General features: G+C 42.4%; 2 protein-coding genes across 8 annotated transcripts in view; both read left to right on the top strand.

Moving 5' to 3' along the window:
• Positions 1-20,077, top strand: part of ss (spineless) — a 108,264-nt gene extending 88,187 nt beyond the window's left edge. For 5 of the 7 annotated variants that reach the window (XM_070206924.1, XM_070206920.1, XM_070206921.1 and 2 more), the window contains 6 exons: positions 6,909-7,033; positions 12,493-12,582; positions 14,969-15,473; positions 15,540-16,387; positions 16,456-17,364; positions 17,714-20,077. In XM_070206924.1, coding sequence (XP_070063025.1) covers positions 6,914-7,033; positions 12,493-12,582; positions 14,969-15,473; positions 15,540-16,387; positions 16,456-17,364; positions 17,714-18,289 — 3,048 coding nt within the window. In that variant the 5' untranslated portion in view covers positions 6,909-6,913 and the 3' untranslated portion in view covers positions 18,290-20,077. The remainder of the gene's footprint in view (positions 1-6,908; positions 7,034-12,492; positions 12,583-14,968; positions 15,474-15,539; positions 16,388-16,455; positions 17,365-17,713) is intronic. The other 2 variants (XM_070206925.1, XM_070206923.1) reach the window with 2 other exon arrangements.
• Positions 20,078-26,076: 5,999 nt separating this feature from the next.
• On the top strand, positions 26,077-27,109 carry LOC6629505 (uncharacterized). Its single transcript, XM_002053131.4, has 3 exons — positions 26,077-26,511; positions 26,573-26,724; positions 26,810-27,109. The coding sequence occupies exons 1-3, from the start codon at positions 26,165-26,167 to the stop codon at positions 26,974-26,976; spliced, it is 666 nt and encodes a 221-aa protein (XP_002053167.1). The 5' UTR covers positions 26,077-26,164; the 3' UTR covers positions 26,977-27,109.
• Positions 27,110-27,832: the final 723 nt, after the last annotated feature.

Genomic DNA, 27,832 nt, shown 5'->3' on the forward strand with positions numbered 1-27,832 from the left:
ATGGGAAAATGGTAACATTTTTTGGGCCAGGTAAATCGAAGCAGACGAATGAGGAAACATATGTACACAAATGCGAACACACATATGTACAAACACACATATTCCTCTTAGTGTAGGGGTTGGTTTTGTTGTTATTTTTCCTTTCTCTTCGCTTTTTGGCATAAATATTTCGATGTTTTTTGCGTCTAATTTAAATTAATTAAAACAATGCAATAAAAGGAGAACGAACTTGCCCGCTTTGATGGCTTTATTATCGACTTGGTTCATTGGCATTTCGCTTTGTTTAACGACATAAATTTAATTGCCTCGGTTCAGAGGGAGGCGCAGAGGTAGGGGGTTGTTTATTTGTATATAAGGAAGATGAAGTGCCCGCACACAACGTTAATTAAGTTTAAGTGCAAAAATTGTAGCGAAAATTGAAAGAAAAGCGGAGGGACACCAACCAAAGGACTATTAGAGGACTCTTTGTGCGGTATTTGTGACTCACGTGTCTCCAGCTTTTGGGCTGGGCTCTTCATGTGCCAGGACACAAACAAACTGCGGCAAATACTCGAGTAAATATTTTGACAATTAGCGGTCAAAACGCAGTTGGGCGTTAATTGCAATCGCAAACAGTTGCTGGCCAGTTCAAGTCTTCGGCGACACGTGCCCGTTGCATTGTGCTAAGTCAATATACGATCCTAAGTTTCCTTTGATTAGAGACCAACAACCACTCGCCTTAAAAACAGGCACGCGCTGCGTTTCCTTTGCGCATTCTGCCCGAGCCAAAAAGGACGACGACGGGTTAATGGACCAGAACCGTTGCGCCGTGTGCCCCCGTGAGTGCCCAGTGTCCTGTCAGCTATATACATGTCTCTGTCCATCTAATGTTTTCCCTGAGAGTGGAGGGCGAGGGCGAGTTTGACAAAACGTCGCGGCACAGGTCAAAGTTTGTTTACGTTTTGGCTTTATTTGTTTGTCTAGATGTTTTTCGGATATTATCAGGATCATTTAATTTACAATTAGTGGGTGTACAAGGGAAGACTGCAGCAGCGGGTACGTGTGTGTGCGTGTGTGTGTGACTGTGTGGGAGTTAGCGTTAGTGTGTGTGCTACGGCTTGTGGGATTTCCAAAACTTAAGCACTCAATGCAATTAATTTAAGCAGCCAATAGGTTTAGATATCCAATATATATATTTATATTGAGAGCTCTATATAAAGCTCTGTTCTATGCTTATGTGCCACTATTTACGTATGTATATACACATTAAATGGCCCACTAGGGGGTTGCTCGGCAGACACTTACAACAACAGCAACAACATCAGCGTCCTGCATCTATATAGGGGCAGTTGTTGACCCTGACTTGCGCAAAAGCGAAACGGCGAACAAATTTTCTCTATACCAGGAAAAAAAAACATACAGGCGGGCAAAAAAAAAAAACAGCAATGGATGAAAAGCAAAGTTCGTTTTCATTTTCGCCAGGCTTTCAAAGCTGCTTTTCTATATACATAGACACTCGACTAGAACAAAAAGAAAAACAACAACTAAATAATTAAAGCGCGCTGCTAATGGCCCATTGTCTTGGCCTGGCCCCAACCCCCTGACCCGTACCACCCACGCTATAATTGCAGGCCAAGCATTGGCGCCTTATGGCTAGGAATAATTGTTAAGACGCGTAATTCGTACATTTTTAATGCACTCGTTACGACTCTTTGGTCCTGGCAAAGGGCTGGGTCTCCTGCCCCAGCCAGCCTAATTGATGACTTGCGTAATTAACTGCAAAATGAACTGAAATGCTCTCATTGATAGTTTTGTTTAATCACTCCAAATGGCGATTGCACGCAATCGAGCAAAACCTCTAAATAAACTCCAATCCCAACCTAAACCCGTTCCCAAAGTAAGCAATTAAATTGCCCAATAAGCAAATTGACCGCCATCTCAGACTCCAATCAGAATGTGGCATGGCGCGGTGTGTTGCAAATTTCATAAGCTAGTGTTAATTAATTGCAAAGAAAGTGAGTTGTGAAACTATCTTAAGAACAATACATTCATGTAGAACATTGTATATAGCATATAAATAGAAATGGATCATTTAGAGATTTCGTTATTTGAATGTTGCGGTAATGAAACAAACGGATATGTTCCAGATCTCCTAAGCATCACTAATAATTTTAATCCACCTTCCCAAGATACTTAATAGTCTACTCAAGAGCTGAATTCAGCTGAGACCGAGGTATTTGTTCCATTTATTAGGCAATCGGGTGCTTATGTACAAACAGACTTAAATGGAACATTTTAATGCACTTCAGTTGTAAGACAACTCTTTTCCAAATACGAGTCCTCTCGCAAAACGCAAAACGATTATCTGTTGGCGGTCGCCTACACGTATATCAATTTCATAATTTATTGATTAATTCCAGTAAATTAACCAAATGCATATAGATCAGAATATATACAAACAATGGAGCCGGTTGCGAATGACTCGCAGTTGACTTTTGCCGCTTTTGGTAATTGGAGCTTGGTAGTGGGAACGCGTCGGTTGCCAACCAGAGTTCCCACACACGATTAAAATATGAAAGATATTTTTATTCAGACTGCGAGGCAGCAAATCATGTTGGTACTACGACTGGTTATTGAGATCTAGTTCTCTTTGGGATCTGGCCTCGTGGGAAGCGAGCTGCAATTGCCGCCGTGTGGCAACTCTGAGCATATTTCAAGTTGTTGCAAATGCGACACATGAGCTTGGGATCAGTTTGCGTGGACACCCCCTACTCCCACCATCCAGCTTATTTTAACAAGGTCACTTGGCCCAGCTTATATATGTTTTGGAAGTGGGTTCTTGGGGATTGGGCCAGGCAGTTATGCTATTATCAAAATTGCCGCTAAGCGTTTGTTAATGGAGCCCATGGCCATGTGCTATGCGAATCGCACGGCCCAAGGGGCCAAGGCTCAGCTCTTAACCTATAAACATACTGAGCTCCGAGACTCGCCAATTTTTCGTGCATATACATGACTTTCGTGCGTTGCTCCAGTTTAGGCCCATTAGTAGTAGTGGGCTGGGGACAGGGGCATGGGGGCAGTGGCGTAGTGGTATAGTGGGCAAGGGGGGCTGGTCTCCGGGCTTGTGGAATCTATACCCAGACAATGGCTCGAAAACGCCGAGTCGCAGGCGGACATGCAATCAGTCAGGCGATGCACTTTAACTACAACTGTCCTACCTCGTGCAAGGTAGTGCCTATTGTTGTTGTCAGCTGTTGTTGCTGTTGTTGTTGTTGTTGTTGTTGCCAGACGCCTCGTATTGTCACGCCGCTCAGCCGTGTTGGGTTTTGGTAAAGAGTTGTGCCCAGCGCGAGAATGTGGCAGACAACATTGCGTGACTTACGTAGGTCGAATGGAACCCTCTCTACCCCCACTCAACTTAGCCCTTCCGCATCTAACAACAACAGGTACATTATCTAAAGGCCTAGTTCAATTTAAAGCGGGCCAAAAAGCGTTTAAAGAACTGAAAGAAGCAAGTTCTAATTTTCATGTAACTAAATCAATAAGGGGAAATGTCGCAAATGCCTAACACAAATTTAGGCTAATCATTTCCATGGCACAGTTCTTAAGTTTTTCCCTGATGTTGTTAACATATTTGTGATTTTATATTGTTTATTCCATTATAATTTGGAATGCCAATATATACATGTAAAAGTAATGTACAAGTGTAAGAATATCTATTGAAAAATATCTGTAAATAGGGAAAATGTGATCTACATAAATTTTCCTACCTCCATATTAATTATTTATTTATTATATTGTCAAGTGTCTGAGATCAGGATACAATAGATGATGATCAATAGATGTTCAAGCGAAATTTTGTTATATTATCTGCCTTTTACAAACTTTTTGTAACCAAACCTCAATATTTTATATGTTCTGAGTTCAAGAAAAGAAAACTTCTTTACATTTTTACGAGTCTAATCTCGCTATTTAGAAAGAATGTTAGGTACATAAAAACTTTGCAGAGTTTTAATATTTATGACTATTTATACTTAAAATGGGTGTGTAGCTAGCCTTTGGGAGATGTATGCTCCCAGTTGTTTTTATATTATAGGGAGCTGCGTTTAACCTAGACTCACTAATTTATTAGAATCAAATACATGTTCGGAAGACCTTTGTCTAGTTATTAAAGCAGGTTCTATTCATAATTGCCATATACCTTCAGCATTTCTTTATCCTTATCCTTTATAAACTCTCTTCCCCGCCGCCCACCTAACCAGCTGAAGCGCGCCTCTCGTCACCCCTGACAATGGCTAGCATTTTAGTGCTGTCAGTATTTCAATCAATTGGGCTGATGAGTTTGACATTTCCATGACATATTTGTTTATGAGCACGAAAAATATTTGCCAAAATGTCAGAATTTAAACTTTATTCATTGTTTGCGCCATGCCGTGCCAAGGGACACGCCCCAATCGTGGCCCCAACCACCGAACGCCCAGCGCATAATTGACGCCATTTTCCAGCAGGCGTCGCAGCTGGCATCGCAGTCGGCGTCGCTGCTCTGTATCTTGCAGCCCGTCTGCGCGCACGCTTTTCCGACGTTGGTTTTCCGACCTTCTTCTGCTTGCTGCTTCACAGTATGTTGGGTGGGGTTTTCGGGTTAGTCGACGCCATTTTTATGTGTGTACCCCGAGATCCCGCCCCTGCGCCCGCATGCAACAAGCAGAGATTTTGCGCTTTTCCGCCTTTACAAGATTTACGTTCATCCACCAAAGCGACGGCGAGGGGGTAATGCGAACTGGCCGCATCGTGGTCGCTGGTGGTGGATTTTGGTTTATGTTGCACGTGAAATGGCGCATTTTCTAAGCTCTAACGCGAGGGCCGCTCAAACAGTTTGCATTTGGCATGAACGCGCTTTAAGCCATATCGTAAATTTGGTTTATGCTAAACAGCTTGCAATAAAGTAAACCCAAGCACGCCCAGAAATTGCGGCAGACTTGTTACCAACACCCCAACCACCAACCACCAGCCCCTACCCTAGGCCCTTAACCCAGACCACTGCCTCCAGCTAAAGTTGAGCCTAATTAAATGTGTTTATGCACGTGAATAATTTTACCGCAACAATAAAAAAGCCAAGAAAATAAAATAAAAAATGTATGTAACTGTTATAATAAGAAGTACAAGTCGCAATGTAAACTGAGCCTAATTAAATTATGAATAATTACCACAAAATGTTGCTCTAAAAGCCATTTCGGGCATCGCACGCACATGATGCAATTTGTTTTGGCCACATTACGTGGCTGGCCAGCCTGGAGGTTCAACTATTTGTTTTATCGCACTTTTGCTAAAATGAACACTATAACACTCCAGCACACACACACACTTACACTCAGGCACTTTTGTTAATTTGATAAAAAGCTAAGCCAGCGCACAGATTAGCTAGAAAAGAGCCCAGGCAAGCCAAGTCAGGGATAGGCCAAGCCACAGTACACTGAGAAAAACTAGCTAGGATTCCCTTTAAAATAATATAAAATATATATACCACATATACTTATCACATACAATAAGCCTTTTTATGAACTATAGCAAACTGATTTTAGGTTGAATGTGTACTAGAGGCGAGGGATGCTAAATTCATCTTAAATTCTCCATTGCCAAGTCTTAACTCCAGCAACGCAAATAGAATATAAAGGCTCCGTCCCTTAGAGTTCTTAGTAAAAGAGATACAAATAGCATAGATTTTTATTTTCTTTAGGTAAAAAAATAGAGAACCCAAAAAGGGAACAAGCTTCACAAGAGATTTTATTTGTTTGTAAAATAATAATAGAGGAACAAAAAAGTTTAGTGTGGAAATCTAAACCATTTCGCTCAGTGTAGCTATAGCTCTAGCTAGGGGTAGACCAGAGTTTTGGAGCTGCTAATTGAAATGAGAGACCCTGTGACTGGGCTGTGGTTGCTGTAGTCCTTGTTGTAGTCCCTGTTGTTCTTGTGGTTGTTGCCCAAGGGTTGCTGGGCCTTTGGACTTGCAGTTAGTTGTGGGCTTTGCCATGCGTAAATTAGGTTTTAGTTTTTATTCATTTCTTCATAAATTTGGCTGGTTTTTTGGTTTTTTGTTTTTTATTTTCATTTCACTCTCATTTTTATTATTTCCATTTGCGCTGATAAAAATCATAATTTATGACATCAGCTGCCGTGGCATATTTTATTTCAAGTCGCATATAAATTTGCTTATAAAATTTGTCCCAAAACCAGACAAAACTCAGCCCTAGAGCTGTGGAAATATATTAGCTCTAGTTTTGTTTGTTCTCTTTCTTTTTTTTTATCGTTTGTCGCGCATAAATCAATTTTTGTGACAAATTTATTATAAAACTTGAGGCGCAGAAGAAAATATGTGGAAGGAAACCCCCATCGCCCAGGAGGAAAACCCAAAAATATTGCTTCAAAAATGGCGGCGTCCTGGATCAAGGGTGTTTGTGTGGTGTGCTTGTGTGTGTGTGTCTATGTGTATGTGGAGGGGTGTAATATAGTATGGGAATGAAAGCTGGTGCCAGGCTCTAGCTAGGGCTTTTGGGGGAGGAGTGGGGCGGGACTCATAAAATATTACAATGACACCATAAACAATTTTTAGTACTTTTCCATGCCAGCTGTAAATATTTATTGTATATTATGGTCTACTATATAGTATATATACATAGCTATATTGGATTTTTATGAAGTAACTATGGTTTCAAAATGGTGGGGTTTATAGATGGTAGCAAGGGGAGAGGAGGGGCGTGCTGTAAAACGTTTTCGAGCGAGTTTATTTATGGTGCAGCAATACGTCTAAAATATAAATGGCTAATAAAATATAAAAATTTCGAGCTCATAAATATTTAAGCTGTATAACTAACTCGCTCTAACTCTGTCTCTTTGTCTCACTAACTCCCTTTCTGTTTTTCTCTTTGCAGTTGTTATGCATAAGGATAAGGAGGAGAACGGTGTCCTGCCGCACATACACGCACATGATGGCTACAGGACGCGCGAGTTGGGCGCCTTCGAACATGGCCTGCTGGATGGTGATATGTTCCTGCAGGTGAGTCGCAACTGTAACCCCCAGCCCCACCAACTTACCTTAGCTGCAACGTCCCTCCCTTGGCCTATCGTTGATTAGCTTAATTTGTCTTCATCAATTTGTTTGGCCATTTGATGGCTTCATCGCCAGGATATGCCGCGCCAGTCAGGCGCATAATCAATCAGCGCTCGTTGAGAGAGATGGCAGGGGCAGGGTTCCATAGTATTAATATCTCCACATAACCGTATACATATTGATAAATGTTTTTAGAAGACACGCAAAGTTCACAGCGCTTCGATTTGTGAACGAAGAGTAAAATTGTTAAACAATTGATGTAATTAGTATAGATCTCGTTGTTGCTGTTGCTGCCGTTGGCCGTGTGCAGTTGATCAATGTGTAATTGGCGCTTGGACATGTGTTACCATAATATTTATAATTAATTTTGGCCAGTTGAGCAAACTCCAACCCAAGCCGCAGCCAACTCAAATTATGCATTTCAAGTTTATGTGCCACGCGCTGAGTTGGTCAAACTTCAATTAAATTGTCTCACAGACACACACACACACACATACATAGTCGCACTCACAAGTTGCAAGTTGCATGTTTTTGCTGAATTAAAGCACTTTTGTGGGCCGCAGTTGGTGCATGTGGCCAGGCGCGAACATATGCACTTGTCACACTCATGACAGTTTAATTTAATGCACACATAGCTCACCCAGCCAAACCTAGACCAGGGGGCAGACAGTACCCCAACTGAGGGTTTATATAGAAGGGGGCTAACAAAGAGTCGGAGGCACGCAATTGTGCAACATGCGCTTTATGCAAGTTTTATGTTTTCAGCTGATTTTTTTTTTTTTTGTTTTCGGTTGCACTACACAATTCAATGTCAAAGTCTAAAACTGGTAGCCGTAACCAGCCCCACCCCCAAAATGGCATAGCTACACACTCATAAAGTGTGTTTCATAGTAAAAAGGAGCACAGTCGAATGCATCGTTGAAATACATTTTAAGAATTGTCGCTTTTCTGTTGGTATCGCACAGGTATTTGTAGATGTTAACAGCTTCTTATTCCATACAATATCAATATTGGATTATGAAACTACATACTACATACCATTAATACGTTTACGTTACGTTAGCTGGAAAAGATCTCTTTGAATCTATCATTCGGAAGATATCGAAGCTTGCAAATACCTTGCGGACAGTTCGATTCATAAACTCGCCTTACAGTTGTAAGACGTCGGGCTTCGTAAAACAGCAGAGCAAGAATAATCCAAATTGTGACATATGATTAAAAACATCACTTATCATGATTTTGTGCTAGGTATTGCGACATAAATAAGATCTAGTATGTCTTAGAAGTCGCTATGAAGCCAAAAAAATCATTAAGGCTGCTAACTCGACACGTATTTAAAAAGTTCGTGGACTCTCAAGTATGTTATAGCTAAGCATTGTGGATTGATTTTGCAGGACAATAATTTATTCAGTTCTGCTATCTTATATCCTTTATTTAAACACAATCTAGTTGATTTCACTATATTAACTATCACTGCCGCTGAACAACAGATGGCGCCACTGTCTAGTTCCTCCTCTCAAATACTTACGCAAACTCTGAAACACACCTAAATCATATGCAAAATACTGCACATTGCATTTGCCACATAGTCAGGCCGCACTGCACATGGCACAATGCAGGTGCAATACGTATACGCAGGGCGTACGGCAGGACCCACAGCAAGGACTCAGACGAGTCGTGTGTCTCCGTGCAATTTGAATGCAAGCCAAAAACTTGTTTTGTTTTTATGTTCGTTTTTTTTTTTTGTCTTCCGGTGAATGGGCGAAGTGCAGCTAATTGCCGAGCTGCACAATTGTGCATTTCCGTGCATATTTTTGAGCCACTGCTGGACGGGGAGGGAGCGACAACTATGTGAAGGGAGGTTCCCTTTTGGGGGGGTGCTGCATATTTAGTTTTAATAGCTCAGGTATTTGTTACCTGTTGCCCGTTTCAATTGCTCATGAAGTTTTACTTTTTTGTTGTTGTTGTTGTTGTTTATTATGGGTCACATATTATCATTAGAAAATGGCGTTTTGTCACGCAGCGCAGCTCATGCATATGCCGCCATCTCGCTCGCACGCACACACAGCTGTTGCTGCTGCTGCTGTTCCACATTTGCAACAGTTTAACAGCAACTGTTGACACACATTTGCAGGCGGCTTAAAAGTGGTTTAATTAACTAAAACTTTGTTAATTAAAGACATTGATTTAAAAGCAACAAAAGCAACAGGCAGCTAGCGAAATAGAGAAAACGGGAGAGAGCGAAAGAGAGAGCGAGAGGGACAGAGAGCTTGCCAATGCGCCCATCTGGCGTATGCGCAATAAAATTGTTGCTAGCAAAAGCTAGTTATAATTTGAGCAGCATCCTCCGGCTTTATTAAGCAATTATCTGCCAGGGGTCCACAGCAAATTGGCCAAAACTCAACTAGCCAAGAGCCAAGCTGGGGTCAGCTGCTGTCTGGCCAGGTCTTGGCCAAGGAAATGGTAAAATAATCGCTGCCAACTTATCAAAACACAAAACTGTAATGCAGCCCGACAATCAAATGAATGGCTAGATACAAAATGTATGTATATTATGTATGAGATATACATACCCACACATACGCATATAAATATGTACATACATGTGTCTTCCAGGCTGTAGCGGTGGCTGTGGCTGTGGATGTGGCTGTGCCGCACAAGACGGGCGTGTATTATTAAAAACGCATTAGAAGACGCCGCTGCCTCAAAGCACATCAACTGTTACGGACAGCTCGGACAGTTACCTCGTATAAACTGATGCACAGACGGACACAGATTTCAGGGGAAGGCAGCAGCACAAAAAGCTAGAGAGAGACAAAAGGCAAGAGAAAAAGAGAGAGAGAGATAATGAAAGAAAGAAAGAGAGAAACAATTAAGCTGCAAAAAGAAATCTGGCTGTTTGGTCTTTAGGCGGAAGAAGAAAGAACTGCTAATTCCCTGCTGCCGAATATTAAATACTCTTGCTTAAGTACTGCAGATTTTTAATAAATTCCAATATTGGGCGGTTTGCTTCTATGGGGACTATATGATATAGCAGTCCGACATTGGAGATATTTTTTGGATATTGAGAGCACTTGTTTAATATCATTATTGATGAGTCGGCATAAGAAATAATTAACGACTGAAAGTTTCTTATACTAAAATTAAATATGTGATCGACAATGAAAGCCGTGTGAAATCGTAATCTGAGCCGAGCCCCTTTGAAATTTATACATATTCACTGCGACTCGTGGGTCGGTTGGGCGGGTGATGGTAGGCAACACGATGCATCGGGATTCGCGAGAAATGAAAAAAAATGCAGCTTATCTATCCAATTAATATTTATTAACAACCCCATTTGGCTACAGGGTATCGAAATGAATCAGCAGCAACAACAGCACAGCAAATGCTCAGACGCGAATCAAAAGCATCCTGTTTTTCTCATAGTCTCCCTCTCTCTCAATGTGTCTTTCTCCTTCTCTTAGTGTCTTGCTATCTCTGTTGGGCACACAGCAGCTACCGTTGGTCATATTTATAAAGATTATTGATGCACTGCCGCCGCCGGCTTGATGACAATCCGCACAACCACAAAGACGCCTCACCAGATTTATATGCTCCTTCTATTTCCAAACCCATATCCATATCCTTTGGCGGGCTGTGTTGATGCGTTTTAAATGATGACGCCACTTAGCGTTTATGTCGGTTAATACCAACTCTGGAAACACTCCGATTCGAGCTTCAGCTTCATCTGCGGCTGTGGATACTCTAGCTTGTTTTTTTTTCTGCTCTGCTCTGTAATTAGCAGCAATCGCGCGCATTTGTCTCAACCAACTGACAGGATGGAGGAGCAGTTGCTTCTGATGCTGCTGCTGCCGCTGTTGCTGTTGCCGCTTCTCGTCCTTGCCTCTGTTGCAAATTGATATTTAAATACGCTCATATTAATTACAGTTGCAGTTTCAGCATCTCTTTCTCTTTATTAATTAACACCGCACCGTCCCCACAGCACTAATGAGAGCCTTAGCAAATTTGTCTTCTCGATGGCGCATGTGGCACACTCAAACACATTTCACACGTTGTAGCAACGCTTTTAAAGACCTGGGTCCCGGCAAAAGTAAAAAATAATAGTTTGAATACATTCAAAATAAACTTTGATATAAGACCCTTGCATTTCTGTCCAGAAAAAAGAAAGCTTAGAACCGGAGCTATAGGGACTAAAATAATCTGAATATAATAACGAATAGTTTTGGGTTATTTCTTTCAAACATTTTTTTAACGAACACCGAGTTTTAAATTTTGAATAGAACGAAAAGCTTTCTAAGCCAAAACAAACAAACATTCTAAAACAAATTACGCACGCTCCACTGTGCGACGCCATTTTGAATGACACACTGTACCGTTATGCACTCAAAGTCATATTTTATATTAAAATATTGCATGCGTAGCGCCCATTAGCAGCTTATAAAAATCAAATATAAAACAATAAACTCACAACTAACTGAAAAGTAAAGAGTAAAATAATTAAATCAAAAAATTTGTTTTTTCGACAAGTATGCATTTTTGTACTTTGAGGTTAGGTTTATTCACACCTAACCTCCAAATAATATATATATATTTTGCTAAGCAAACAATGTATAGATAATTACAATGCAACATTGCTCGAAATGAAACCTGCAATTAAACAAGAACAACAATTACTCAGCAGGCGAGAGGGAGAGGAAATACATGAGGGAATGGGCTATACTTAAATATTTTTGTGAGGTGAAACAAATGCTGGTACCGGACCTCGGCGTCAGAGTCTGCATTTAGTTGAAACTCATTGATTTAATTGCGCATCATTTCCTGGTTGAATTTGATGTGGAACTTCAAAGTCCCTCGTCCCTCGTCCCCGTGTCCCGTCTCCTACCTGTCGCTTTACCCGTCTCTATAACTGTCTTTGTCTCTGTCTGTGGCTCCAATGAAATGAGCCAGCTTAAGCCCTGATTACGTTTTAGCCTCAAGTTAGCGCCGCTGTCTTTGACCCTCGTTTCTCTCTTCCTCTGTGTCTCGCTGTCCCTCTCTCTGCCTGCCTCTGTGGTTCATTCACGGGTTTTGGGGCTATATCTAGACCGCGAAATGATGGATTAATCCATTCAAAAAACCGGCAGCTACTACAATTACGAGACGTATCAGCCCCTTGTCGCTGTCTATACTCGAACCCCCGCCTCTCTCTCTCTCTCCCTCTCTCTTATTCGCTCTCTTTCTATCGATTTTCTGGCGGTAATCTTTAGCTTGTCAATTGGACAGCTTTGTACCCCCCACCCTTCCCTCAAGCAGCATTTAATTCGTAGTTTTGATTTAATTTTTGTCTTTCTCTCTCTCTCTCTCTCTCTCTCTTATACACACACACGTACACATACAATTTTTCCTTTTCTCTTTTGTTCTTGCAGGCTCTAAATGGATTTCTAATGATACTGACATGCGAAGGCGAGGTCTTCTTCGCCACGCACAGCATCGAGAGCTATTTGGGTTTTCATCAGGTAAGTGGACAACAGCAACAACAGCCTCTCGGGGGTTGGGCGCTTCTTTTTGATTGATTTTAATTGCCTGCAGCCAGTCGGGAGTTTCTATGAATGATACCATGTGGTGCCCCCTTTTTTTTTTTGGGTCAAGCTCATTGCGGAAATGGGCCAAAGTACAGCACAGCCAACACCAGCTATCAAACCAACTCCATCAGCTCGGGCCAAACCCTAGCCATACCCAAACCCCTTAAAAGCTAGTTACAAAGTATATTTGCATGGCTGGGAGCCAGATCATATTACAAGCAAATATTATATAATCAAGGAAGATCACAATGTGATGAGCGGTAACAGTTGAGCCGAAGAGAGCGTTGAGAGAGCGTTGAGATCATATGCAATCATTATACAAGAAAAATAACGGATAGCTAAATACAGATCTTAATGGGATATAATAACTTTTTGGACTCGAACGGATTAGGAGAATATATAACAATACAATATTGTATTCCCATCTTTTCTATAGAGTTTCATGAGCTTGAATAGGCATAACTCGCCAGCATTATCCAAATACATGATCTTAGTTATTCACCATAAGCAAATATATGCCGCCAGCTTGATTGGTATCTAAACAAAATTTGGGTTTCACGAACAAACTAAATATACCCTTTTTAGCCTTCCGAAAAAGTGTAAAAAAGCAAATAAAATTATGAAGGTGCCACACAGCAGATGCCACCGATGCCAGGCAGGCGGCACGGCACGGCACGGCGCGTTCCTTTGCGTGGCAGGTTCTGTGGCCATAAATAAAAATCAGATCAGCGTGAGGATTGCGCAATCGCAAATGCCACAAGATTTGCTTACGCAGCTGTCAAAGGCGTCGGCCAGAGCAGGGCAGCCGGAGCAGGACAGCACAGGACTGAGGTACTCTGGCGCAGGGCGTGGCATTGTTGAGCTGTGGTATTATTAACTTGCGACGCCTCGGCAGCTGTGCGACCAACTGCCCCCAAACGGGGCAACATGTTTTGGGCCTAACTCGAGGAGCCACTGGCTGCCACTACCTGAGCCTGTGCCACCGCACCGCCCCTCCTGGCTCCATCCTGCCCTGTTTGTATTTCTGTTTATTTTTTTTTGTTTTTTGCCTACTTTATTGTATTGGCGCTTGTCGAATGGAAATTGAAAATTGCAGTTAGCTTTCTTCAGGCTTATAGGGAGGCCTCTGCCCTGCTCGTTCCTCTCGTCTGGTCTTCTCATTTTAATTTAGTTGTAAATGTGTAAAGCGGCACTTGACACGCCCCGTTTGGCAGCTCAATTAAAAAACGTAGTTGCCTATTACCATGGCCATTGGCCAGCGGATTGCTTATTCTTGGTCTTATTCGAGCACATTCAAGTATATTCCAATTGAGATTGCGGTCAAATCATTTGCTTTGTTGGTTTTACGTATGTAGAAAGTTTTGCGAGGCGCTGTAAGCGCTGCCTCTTAGTTCCTCCAGTTCCTTTCTTGTATGTGGGGTATGCGCTAGTGGTGGGTGCGTGCTTCTCGTGTTTTCTTTCGAAATGCAACCTCGACTTTTTCAACTGATCAACATTAAAACGATTGGGTTTATCACGAGCTCGAACAGAGTGACACGATCTTACATGATTCAAAATAACCTAACACGAGCTCAAAAAGATTCCGCATCGAATCAATATGTGCTTACGAAAGTTAGCACGACGTACAGGAGCCAGCACAATATGAACATTACCAATTCAATCTTAAAACAGATCAAAGCATTATTTTTAAATGGTCTTTGCAACCTTGACCCGACTTTGGGTGGAATTGGAATCAATCACGACTTATTGAGAGCTAACACGACTTCAACATGAAGTTATCACGACGTATTTCTACAACCGTGTCACGACTCAACTCGACCTTAACATGACTCAGCTCATCCCTAACACGGCTCAACGTTTTTCATCGTGCCTGCTTTAAGTTCGTGTTCGTGTTGTGTCGTGCTGCAAGTAAATGTTAAGAGGACCTCAGCACGAACTTAGACAAAATTGTTACGACTTAATTCAACCTTAACGGCTCAACAATTTTAAGTTCGTGTTCGTGTAGTGTCGTGCTCAAAGTAAATATTACCACGCGACCGTCTCTAGCAAATGCTGCATTCGCATAGCTGTCCCCCCGATCTTGTGCGTATCTTGTCTGTTCCCGGCGCGTGCAGAATTTATGTCTCAATTTGTGGCCAACATGGGGCGCATTTTCAATTTGTGTGCATTTTGATTTATACGCCCCAAAAAAATAAACGTAAGACCCGAAACTGTAGCGAAAGCGAAAATCAATAACAAAGTTGACTGAACCCAGAAGAGAGAAGAGTTAACCCAGAGCTGACTAACCCAAAAACACCAAATCTGTCTCTCTTCCTTGCAGTCGGACATTGTACATCAGTCGGTTTACGAGCTGGTCCACTCGGAGGATCGCGAGGAGCTGCAGCGCCAGCTGCTGTGGAACAGCTTTTTGCCCGCGGACATGTCCAGCATGCAGCTGTCGGAGACCTTGGCGCCCGATAAGGCACTCTATTTGGAGCGCAGCTTTACGGTGCGCTTCCGCTGCCTGTTGGACAACACATCCGGCTTCCTGCGCTTGGACATACGCGGCCGCATTAAAATTCTGCACGGCCAGAATCGCAAGACGGAAGAACCGCCTTTGGCGCTGTTCGCCTACTGCACGCCATTTGGACCGCCCAGTTTGCTGGAGATTCCGCACAAGGAGAACATGTTCAAGTCCAAGCACAAACTGGACTTTTCTCTAGTCTCCATGGATCAGCGGGGAAAACACATACTGGGCTATGCGGATGCCGAGCTGGTCAACATGGGTGGCTACGATCTCGTCCACTACGATGACTTGGCCTACGTGGCGAGCGCCCACCAGGAGCGTAAGTTGTACAGCTAAAACCAGGGGAATTTCTTGCCTAATTCCTTCTAATCTCATTGTCTTGCAGTGTTAAAGACGGGCGCTTCAGGCATGATCGCCTATCGCTATCAGAAGAAGGACGGCGAGTGGCAGTGGCTGCAGACCAGCTCCCGGCTGGTTTATAAGAATTCGAAGCCGGACTTTGTCATATGCACGCATCGCCAGCTAATGGATGAGGAGGGACATGATTTGCTAGGCAAGCGCACTATGGATTTTAAGGTCAGCTATTTGGACACCGGCCTGGCCTCCACATATTTCTCTGAAGCCGATCAGCTGGTGGTGCCGCCGACCAGCGCCAGTGTCTCGCCCACAGCGCACGCGCTGCCGCCGCCGGTAACGCCCACGAGACCCAATCGGCGTTATAAAACGCAGTTGCGCGACTTTTTGTCCACGTGCCGCAGCAAGCGCAAGCTGCAGCAGCAGCAGCAGCAGCAGCAACAACAGTTGCAGGCACAGCAATCCTCGCCGCTGGCTCAGGTCGGGTCGCCGGCGCCGGCGGTCGTCGAATACCTGCCCGACCCGGCGGCTGCCGTGGCCGCCGCATACTCCAATCTGAATCCCATGTACACTACATCGCCGTATGCCACCGCTGCGGACAATCTGTACATGGGCAGCTCCATGCCGGCCAATGCTTTCTATCCGGTCAGCGAGAATCTCTTCCATCAGTACCGGCTGCAGGGCGCAGTTGGCGTCGGCGGCTACTATACAGATTACCCGCACACTGGTGGACCCGCCTCGGCGTATGTAGCCAATGGATTTCTTTCGTATGATGGCTATGCCATTGCCTCCAAGGCGCAAGACGACAAGTGGCAGGAGACGGGCAAATACTACAGTGGCTACAGCAGCGGCTACGGCAGTCCTACGTCTACGCCACAGGTAAGTCTCTGGGAGATTGAAAAACTTTCGGCTAACCTCTGAACTTATCTGTCTGTTCAACCCCGCAGCAGATACCCCTTAAGACGCCAAAATCCTCGCCACAGGTCATGGAGGTCATATCGTGCTCCTCCGATGGCCCCTCGCCTGTTGCCGTTGCCGGTGCCGGAGTCGGTGCCGGAGTCGGTGCCACGCCTAATGGCAGCAACGTTACGCCCAAAGTGGAACTGGCTGCGGCTACGGCAGCCGCCGCCGGCCAGGATCCCTATGAGCGTCAGACGGTGCTCATGTGGGGCACAACACAGTCAAGCGGTGTGCCTCTAAACAGTCGCATTACAGCCCGCGCTGGCGGCTCACCCCAACGCACCACGCCCCTCACCAATGGGCTGAGCTATGCGCACAACAACAACAACAATGAGCACGAGCCCGCCGCGGCAGCAAAGTGGAATGGTAACAAGGAGTTGACAGGGAAGTCAACCAGCGCCGGCACCCCCGAGAGCTATCAGCTGCAGCATGACGACTCTGGCCTCTACTCGGCCTCTTCGCACACTACTTCGCCCCAGCAACAACAACAGCAGCAGCAACAACAGCCACATTCCTCTCGTGGCCTCGGTTCTAATGTTAGCAGCTCCAGCAATTCCATAACGCACCCAGTCAGCGGCACTGAGCACCCAACGCTGCAGGCCAGCCATGCTCATCCGCATGCGCAGCAGCAGCAGCAGCCACACCCACAGCCGCCCAGCTGCGCTGGGAGCCTTCAGCAACCACAGCAGCAACAACAACAACAGCAGCCGCACAGCATTCACGCTCATCCACACACGCAGCAGCAACAGCAACATCAGCAGCAGCAGCACCATCACCAGCATCAGCCACAACCACATCCCCATCCACATCATCAGCACCACCATGAGGCCAATGCAGCCGCTGCAGCGCATCATTTGCATCCGCAGGCGTCGGCCGGCACCGCCAATGGCAGCGAGGTATGGTCGCCCGCCAGCTATACGCAGTACTCGCAGTATTTAGCCTATCACCACCACCACCATCACCACCATCCGCACCACCATCACGCAGCGGCTGCGTCCACGCCAGGCGCGGCACATCACCATCTGCACCACCACCATCACCACGGCCAGCACACGGCAAGCCGCTAGAAAGCTAGCTACAAAAAATATACAACTAGAACGCACCGTAGACGCACCACTCAAGCCACACACACACACACACACACACACACACACACACACACACACACACACCCTCAGACACCTAGCGCACCACTGAGTGCTACTGCCAGACTAACTAAACCTAAACGCTACTCCCCCTACTTAGATCCTAATCAACACCCAACTGCAGCAGCAGCAACAACAACATCTGCAGCAGCAACAGCAACAACAGCTCGTTGGCTACACGCTGCACCACCATCCGCTGGACTCACCGCCCCATTGCCGCACACCGCCCACGCTGCCCGCTGTGAGCAGCCTGCTGAGTGGAGCTACTTCAACAGATTCCTCGCCCTATCAGCAGCTGGCAATTGTCTCCTCAGCAGCGGCAACAGCATCAGCGCCGCCGCCGCCGCCGCTCATCATTTGCGCGGATGAATCGCTGCAGGCGCTCAACAGCAGCAGCAACGGCAGCAGCGAGGCGCACATCAGCTCCACCTCGAGCAGCGCGGCACGTGGCGCACGCAAATCAGCTAAGGTGCAACAGCAGCAACATCAGCAGCAACAGCAACAGCAGCAACATCAGCCAAATTACCAACAACATCACGCACAGCATCTGCTCTATCCGGCCAACATAACGGCGCACACGGCTCTCGCCTATGCCCCGCCGCCGTCTGGTGCCTATATCGATGGCAGTCCGCTGCTCTCCTTCTCGGAGGTGACCAACACGCTGCTGAATCAGTAGGCAACAGTAGAGCACACACACACACACACACACACACAGAAACACACACAGAAACCATGTTAAACAGTTTTGCCAAAATGTGGACTATGACTATCGTATCTTCCATAATCTCAACACAAACACCCAAAAACACAAACAATAAGAGCACACCAGAAGAACAGAAATGCATCAGAGCAGTTCATAGGTATAAATTTAATAGCTTCAATGAAAGAGCCGTGCTTGAATGTATTCGAAATAAATAAGTTAACGTTACGAGCAGACACTCGTTGCTTTTTAAAAGCAGCCTGCGGCCACTCGTTGCTTTGTTAGCTAAGAATCTGTAAGTTCAAGAATGAGCTACTCGCTAAGATCTAAATGGGACGAGCCAGCCACTACTATGGATGGAAACTCGTTGCTTTTCGAAGGCAACGAGAAATCGTACTGATGGCCATCATTTAATTAATGCAAAGAGTTTTGTGTTCGCTGCTTATTTGATGAAAAAGTCTCATTTAATTTAATAAGCTCCTTGACTGGGCGAGATTTGTGATTAAGCAAGAGACTCGTCTCAAGCATAGCGAATTCAGGATATACCTGTCCATCCATCAAACAACATCGAGGGGCGACTGGTGAAACAGATTTTATGGTCCTTAATAAACGATATTTATCGGTCCCTAAGCTCTTTCCAGACCCATTCCAACTTTATAGGTGTCCCCAAGAACTACATTTATCTACCTCCACTTTAGTCTAACTTTCTACATAATCATGCATTGTCCTTTTGTATACAGACCATTAAACATGGCTTAGAAGCACATTATGAAAAGAATACATTTATAGCAAGGCTCTACGTCGAAAATAATCTCAATATAATAGTATTATTTAAAAGCAAATGTTTTAAACCAATTCAGTGAGGCGTCTGTTAAGTTAATCCTGAGCAACACAACAATATTTACGAAAAACATATTTCTATTTATTTTACTGTGATAATTTATATTAACATTTGTACACTTATTTAACACTAGGCAGGCAATTTGAACCGTATCCGTAATACCCGTTATTTCCGTTTATTGCAAAATCGAACGAAATTATGGCAAAAAAAGAATATCATCAAATCCTGCCCAAAGTACATAAACTAATATTATTCAGCTTCAGTTGTAGTTACAACCAAAGATTTTTATTTCTAATATAAAAATACAAATATCGACTAATTGTAGCATATGAACCAAACCTAATTCTTGGTTTCGGATAATTGCGCCAAATTTTTAGTTACATTTTTCAGGCACTTGTAAGACGGCATTGAATAGAAGAAGCAGAAGATGATGAAAAACCACATAAAAAGAATTGCAATTAATTGCTTAGGTAGTCGTAAGATTAAACATAATTAAATACATACATATATCGAAATGCTTGTATGAATAATAATAATTAATTTAACTTTAAATTCAAATAGTTGTAAAAAAAAAACGAATGCAAGTAAATGTAATTTTCATGATTCCTATCGTTTAGCATGTAATCCAAGAGCGTGTTTGTATAGTTAAAAGATTTCTTGAATTTCTAGTCGCCCGCATAAAACATTTACTATACATACGTACATAATATATAAATAAAACAATTATTCAAAATACTTAAATTGTACATTTCAATTTGATGGCCGTGAGTTAAGGCAACAATAATATTTGCTAATCGAAATTTTATTCCAAAACTAATATTATCAAATGCAGTTGTAATATAATTTTAACTCGCGCCCAAGCTGTCAATGTAATTTACGAGTTTAATTCAATAAATATTAAACAATTAACTTAAAAAAAAAAACAAATAACTATTGGAAATCCAAGTTCATGTACTCGTAAAGCGCATATCCAAACAATCAGAGCGAAATAAAACTAGAAAATATTCAATCGAAAATAACTAAACGCATTCTTTGTTTTTCTATACCCTTTACAATTTATATGTTTATCGTTGTGAGGATGCAGCAACATTTAATAACTGTACTTTCTTCGAACTCTCGATTTTCCTTCAAACAGAATTAGTAATTTTATAAATTTAAATCTGCCGCAAATATTTCTTACACGGTTACGAAACTAGATACACGCTAGGGCTGCATAAATTCGCGGTCTTACCTAACACTGTTGCGTGATTAGCAACGCTGCAAAATGCCATTACGAGTAATTTATCGCTTACGTGTATCGATATATCGCGCAGGCGCGCGCATTTAAATGAACTTTTTTGGCACCATTCATTGGATGTTGGCAGCTTTCTAAAATATGTTTGTCTTTTCATAGCAGCTGCAGCAACTGATTTATATGCCAGAAAATAATGTTTTTCGTAAAACGAGCCCAGCTGCAGCAGAGTTTTATCTATTTTGTTTGTTGTTTTCATGGGCAATGCAACCGCAAGCCACAAGCAACAGCCTGCATTATGCTGCAGCTTAATTGGTGACTTTGCTGCATTAATTGACAACACACAAGATGCCTTGATTGACACCTAACAATATACTATATACCATAAATATTATATGTTTTTTCTCGTAAACGCCTAAACGCCACCGCATCAGATAATAGAAAAACGCACCACAATTGATGGCGCTGCTTGAAGTCTTGTTTATAAAGGTTTAATCAAGCGATGGGCGCCACAATGGAAGCGCACCTAGGCAGCAATCATATGTGGGTTAAGATATTGTAGATATTGTTCAGCACTAAATGTTTGCTATAGGCAAGAGGCGCTCATCATTAATCCAAGTTCACAATGCGTACATATATTTTTGTGTATAGACGTATGTATGAAAGCAGCGCAATTAATCAAGTACTCTAATTTCTATATGCAATACATCATTCGGCCAAAATATTTTGTGGGTTCAACATTAGCATTGAACAGATATTGTCTAGTTTGATGGCTTCATTGTTCAAGTGGCGGTGCCTGAAGTCGAGCCACTTGCTGGGGACGTGTAGCCCCATATACATACACATGATGCCTTCTGGGCCTAAAAAACAAGCGGCACACTTGCTCCTGGCTTCATTGCCAAGTGGCCAAGGTCAAGTTGATTGGCAAAAAAAAAAAAAACCCGGTCAGACAATGGGTCTAACAGGCTTTTTGTCATTTCAGAACATGTGCGCAAATCCCACAAGATGTGCACACACATATTGATTAACAATACATAATATTTAACATTGACTAAAAATCAGCTTATTTCATAGACTACGCCTTAATATTTATACGAAAGACAATGGCTATTCGTTATGCTATGCATAGATAATAAAAGCCAAATAATTGTGTGCGAGTTTCGTTTTATTTTACTTATTTGTTGTTAGGAGGATGTCTAATTTTATTTGGCGTGGCAAACCTGATGACAAAAGCCATAATACCTGACTCGAGGGTAGACAAACATTCAGCTTTTTTGTTGCCCTGTGCCATTGTCTGGCGCGCAGTTCGTGTCTTGAGTCTTTCGTTTGAACCATTTTCTAATAGCATACAACAATTAACAAAGTGCGCGGCCTGTTTTATTTATTTGTTTATTCATTTGATTTACTTAACATTGTTCGCTTTCCATTTCTTGACCTTTAATAGTCGTGTTGTACACATTTTGTGCCATCGGCCGCAACGTCTATGTAGGTCTATAGAGCGGCAACTGGAGCTAAAGATTTCTGCAGTGCTCACAAATTGTCAGTAAGTGCAATAAATGAATCCAAAGGTGATAATCTTGGCTTATTCAGTGCTCTTCATATTGCCCGGCACGTCGCTTCGTATCATCACTTAAGGTCAATGATATATGCGAAAGCTGACCGCATGCGACGGTGTGGGGCATGGGGCATGGGGCAGGCTGCCAGTGATCATTATTCAGCGGCTCAGCAGCTGCTGCTGCTGCCGCTGCTGACCTTGCAGCGTTGTTGGTTTGACAAATTTGTAGCACCCCAGTTAGAAAAATTGCCACTTAAAGTCGCTCGCGATGTGACCGGATGCGCGGCTAAGCCGCTCGCATCGAACTTGGACTTGAATAGCGACTTGCAGCTGCCAAAGGCGAAGGTGTTTACATAGCAAGCTCTATGTTTATTTGACTTTTGACTTCCCCTGCGCGTAAGACCTATTTAACAATTGTACACTTGAAGAAATCGTCAAGCATTTCCAAAAAATATAATATAATATATAATATATTTGAGTTTAATGAATTAAAAATGTTGAAGCCAAGCTAAAGTAAATCATCAATGTACTTGAAATCAAACTAAAACGATATACTAATTTTGGCATTGGCAGTATAAGGCCTATTTGGTCCCTCAGTCAAGACAAGAGTTTACTAATTATTCCAATTATACACACTAAAGAGCAAATATAATCAACTCAAATCAGTGGTAAGCAAATTTGATTATAAGAGTAAAAATTGTAGCCATAGAAATCTTCAGGTTATTGTAGAATTTGTTTACATTTCAAAAGTATATTCATCAGTGTAAATTATTAGTAAAAAAAGATACCATTAAGAACTTTTCCAAATTAAAATACTACAGCTTATTATACCCTATATTTAAAATCAATTAAATTTGGTAATTTCGTATTTTTCTCAGTGTAGGCTTATTTTACTATTAACTAGACATAGTCGTAATAACCAGACAATTGTGCACACCTCATTACACACGTTATTCGTTAGTCGTTATTCATTATGTGCGCTATTCAATTCCTGCCCTTTGTCGCTTGTCGGTGGCGTATACGCAATAATTGAGAGTGTGCTAACTGCTGCTAACTGCTAACTGGTAGTTGGTAACTGTTAACTGTTGTCTGTTAACTGTTATCAATGATATGTGGGAGTCGGACCTAAGCAAAATATTGAAATTAAATGCGGCCATCTCTTAGCTACTCTATAAGTACTTTCATTTTTCATGCTCATGACCAGCTGTGGCCCGCGGCTTTGTGACGCTTTAAATAATTTTTAATCAACGTGTGAATCTGTGTTTTCATTGTTGTTGTTGCTATTGTTGGGCTACTTCAATGAGACCTTGCGAAACAGAAAAACAAGACTTCAGCCATCAACATGAATTATGCCGAATTGCACCAATTTAGCAATTAAACATATGTATGTTGCCCATTGGGTAAGAACGAGAAAGAAGCAGAACAAATGAGCTAACATAAATGGCAAGCAACAATTGTATTTTGTTCTAATACTTCGCAATCAAGGAATTCCCAAAACAAAATGGGTATTATGACCCAATGCTGAGATATGTAAAATCCAGCAGCAAATACCTCAATACCTCTTCATTATTTGCTTTATTAAGTAACGCAACTCATCTATCTATCCATAAAACATAACATTTAGTGCGCAATCATTCTATGTTTAAAGCAGTTATGGCCCAGGCCTGTCGCAAAAGAGCGCATTGTAAACAAGAAATTTATATGCGAACGAGTAGTCTAGCTATTAGAGAGTATCTTTTAGTCAAGCAGACACTTCTTCAGCATTCTTTGTTGTTGTTTTTCTGTTACTGTTATTGTTATTGTTGTTACTGTGCATACTGTGGCCTTCAATAGAATCACACGCCTTTAATACCCCTACCCGCCCCCGTGAGAGCAACAAGAACTGAGAGATGTCGATGACACACCTCGCCGGCATGTTTGGGTATGTGGTCTATACGAAAACTTGGGAGCAACATTCTGTTTCAATGAGTATTTCGTATTCGTACTTTTAATCGTTCTCGTATTGTAGCTGTAGGCCCCACACCTTCTCTTGATTTCCATTGAACCCGTTGACATCGCCGCTAATTGCCAAAAGATGCGCATCCAACAAGTGCAGAGCAAACTCGTGATATGTAAGAACCAAAATTTGGCATTCACATGATTTTTTTGAAATACTATTATCCAACTGCTAATTAGGAATATGTCAAAAATTTGTTGTATGGAAGCGAATAACTGGATATTTGGTATTTTCACATATATATTGTAGATACTAATCTTTTTATACCCTGTACCTATTAAAAATGGGTATAAGGGTATATTGTATTTGTGCAAAATCCAAATGTACCCCATAAAGTATATACATTCTTGATCAGCATCAATAGCCAAGTCGATCTAGTCATGTCCGTCTGTCTGTCCGTCCGGCCGTCCGGCCGTCCGTCCGTCCGTATGTATGAACGCAAGGGTGTCTGAACATATAAGAGATATAGACTTGAAATTTTAGATGTAGGCGCTCCTAGTGCCTGCGCAGATCGAGTTTGTTCCCAATAATCAATAACTTACTCCGTTTCCAAGCAAGCGATAAAAATCGATATCGATATCCTGTTTTTTTGGCAATTTTGGTAAATAATAAGAGCTAGAGTCCCCAAGCTTGACATATAGCTTCTTAAATAGAATGTATATATGCATTTGATGTTGGAAGAAGAGGGTTCAGGGTATCCCCTAATCGAGAGCTCCCGACTAGAACCTCTTACTTGTTTTATTTCATAGCATATATTTCATATATTTCATACCTTTATTTCACTATACTTCAAAATGCGTTGTGTCTGTTAGATACAAGTTTATTTAATTTACATACTTTTTATCTGAAAGATAATTTTGTACAAAGATACTTATCTTTTTTTCAATATACTTCTATTTCATGAAATAACCATAGAAATTAGTATCGCAATGATAAATTGTATCTTAATGATACAGCTACTCACTTTTGATACTTCAAAAGTCTTTAGTGTCTAACATACAAATTTAGAACTTCAAAACTATTTCTTTATCTCACAGATTTTAGTGCCAACTACTACATCTTATAAATAGTTTTGGGTTCATATATGCTTTTGTACGGCATAAATATGTTAAGGAAATGATTCTGACAATCAGATGAAAGTTATATATCCTCAAATACTCATTAATATTTTGTGTGTTTTCTAGCCTTGGCTTGGCTCAAGCGAGTCGGATAGCAAATCTGAACTGATGCTGCCCAAAACGAAATCGTCACATGTCGCTTGCAATAAGTTGACCTTAACAGCGGCTTTTTTTTGGGAGCATGTGCCAAATGGAGCTGGCGCTAAGGCTGTGGCTGCTGCTGCTGCTGCTGCTGATGATGATGATGATGAAGCTGCGGCTGCTGCAAGTCATTGCTCACCCAATTTCAAAAGATATTAACTCGTACAAGAGTACGCACAAACACATATATGATATATCTTCTATCTACTTATGAGTATGTAGGCATCCAGTTCCACTTAATCCGCGCTAAGACAATTCAACACATTGCGGCATTCACAGTACGTTTCGAATTTCACTAATAACCACCAAAAGTCGATGCGGTTCGATTTCGTTTTCGAGTCTCGTTTTTGATTGCCACAGCGAAGGTCAAACTGTAAAATCAATTCAAATATGAATTACATTTACATTTGTTTATTGTTTGTAATTGTTAACGAACTGAAGATGGGCCCCCGACCAAGAGTACCCAATACAATTACCCATTACAATGGAATTTTTCTTTTGTTTTCTTTAAATTGTAGCTTCTGAATAATATTTGAATGACCTACCTTGACAGCAGCCAGTAGACGGCGGGTGGGACTCAGTATAGTACAGATATTAGCTATGAACATGACAGAGAAAAAATAAACAGGCTTACCCAACATAAGCCATGAACATATACTTCCCGCTTAAATAGAAATTCCTTGAAAACTAATTAGAAAAGAGATGATTTCGATAATATGAATATTTCATGTATTTGCTGCATTTTTCAGACGGACCACACACAGATCACACATGTTATGCTAATATATCTAATACCGAATTTATTCCAGTGTAATAGAAACTCAGCAACCATTGAGAACAAAAGTATATTTAGCAGAAATCTGTGCATAGCATTCACTCACAATCTAGATTTGTTGTAGATGTTTTAGTTCTCACATTTGAAAGAAAAACTTAACATAAAAAGTTCAACAAATTTCTTTTATATTTAATATGAATAGCAGCGAGATCAAGACGGGCACGAGTTGCAATCAGAGCTATGAGGATGAAAACTGCAGCAGCAGCTATTCCGAAGTCGCCCAACCGAGTGCACAGCCGGAAACGTTAGCTCCAGTGCGGGAGGAGCCGCCTATACGCGTCCGCGACATGATAAATCTTTATAATTTTGCCACGCAAAAGAATCAGGAATTGGCTCATGCCAAATCCATATATTTCGGTGGCAACATGAAGGGCGCACCAATGGAGCTAAGCGATATGGAGCCGACACAGCCACAGGAGCAGGAATGCTGCGACGGCATATGCCTTAAAATGCCAGCTATGGATGGTCAGTCCAGCAGCAGGTAGGCATGCGATTATGCACACGACTCTACTTTGGCATTTTCATCAACAAGCCCTTCCCAGCCGTCAACACAATAAGAAACCGGGCAACTTTCGTGTGACCACAGCTGATGATCAGACTTCGCTGCGACAATCGCTACAGGCGGATGCGGCGGGTGGTAATTCCGTTGAGAAATCGTATCAGAGCAAGACAACCATAAGACGCACCGAACAGGGTACGTATATACCTCAATGAAGAATGCAAGATTCACGGAATAAGCTGCATTTTCTGTCTTTTCATCAACCGATATGCAACTCTAGGCGTACGCATCATAATTGACATCTTCTTTGATAAGAACGAGAATGACATTGATATTGTAGGCAGTCGTGTGGAGACGGACATACCAGAGAGCCGCATTTTGGCCGATTTCCAGCAACACTCGTTGGCCATGCGCTCACAGCAAATCAAACAGCAACCCAATGTTTAACGTGTTTAATTAGTTCAATTTTCATTAACATCAACTGCTTTTCTAGCACAGGACGTCACAAAATTTTATGTTATGTATACGTATCGTTGTATCGTTTGTTTGTTAAATAACAACACGCATTTATTTCATTCAATTTCAGTGATTTCTTTCTTTTTGATCTCTTGATTACTCGCCCCTCACACCCCGACAGAGTATTCACAACTTCCTGCCCAGCCGCAGCGTCACGACCCGAGCACAGAAACCCAAATAATAAATGCTGCTGCTGCTGCTGCTGCTGCCGCTAATGCTGCCATATGAATATATGAACCTAGAAATGCAATGAGGCAACACCAAACAAGCAAACAACCAGCAAAGCAACCCCAGTTGATCCCCCCACCCCAGTCCACATCTATATGGCATCAACCATTGCAGTTCTCAATTTTTTCTTTGGCTTTTCGCTGCACGACAAAGGGCTTTGAAAGGCGGCAAAACAAGTAAATAAACGGCATGAATTGAAAATGGAAATCTCAACTTACAAAACTCACTGAAAACTGAAGACGTCGACGTCGACGTCGACATAGACGACGCCAACGCTCAAGACGTTGCTTGCAGCTAGCAATAGATAGTTGCTGCCTTTCGTAATCCCCCGCCTAATCTGACTTAGATCTCGAGCTGCGGTTTCTGCTACTGCTGCTGCTCTTCTCGATCGCTCTATTTAGCCAACTGTGGGGTGATCCAATAAATTAGACAAATAAACATTTGGTGAAGGGCCACCCCGCTTAAACGGTGGCATACTCGACGCTAATAACCCGAATCCCAAACATTGAAAATGAAAATAAAATTGTAGCTGCAATGTTAACGCTTTGTTGACTGCCCA

The sequence above is a fragment of the Drosophila virilis genome, chromosome 2 (genome assembly GCF_030788295.1).
Source record: "Drosophila virilis strain 15010-1051.87 chromosome 2, Dvir_AGI_RSII-ME, whole genome shotgun sequence".
NCBI classification, from domain to species: domain Eukaryota; kingdom Metazoa; phylum Arthropoda; class Insecta; order Diptera; family Drosophilidae; genus Drosophila; species Drosophila virilis.

Bases quoted from the DNA above. Each gene is read 5' to 3' on its own strand.
- LOC6629505 (XM_002053131.4), top strand. From the start codon at position 26,165: ATGAATAGCAGCGAGATCAAGACGGGCACGAGTTGCAATCAGAGCTAT. The intron at 26,512-26,572 runs GTAGGCATGCGA...AGCCCTTCCCAG, and splicing joins GATGGTCAGTCCAGCAGCAG to CCGTCAACACAATAAGAAAC. The intron at 26,725-26,809 runs GTACGTATATAC...ATGCAACTCTAG, and splicing joins CATAAGACGCACCGAACAGG to GCGTACGCATCATAATTGAC.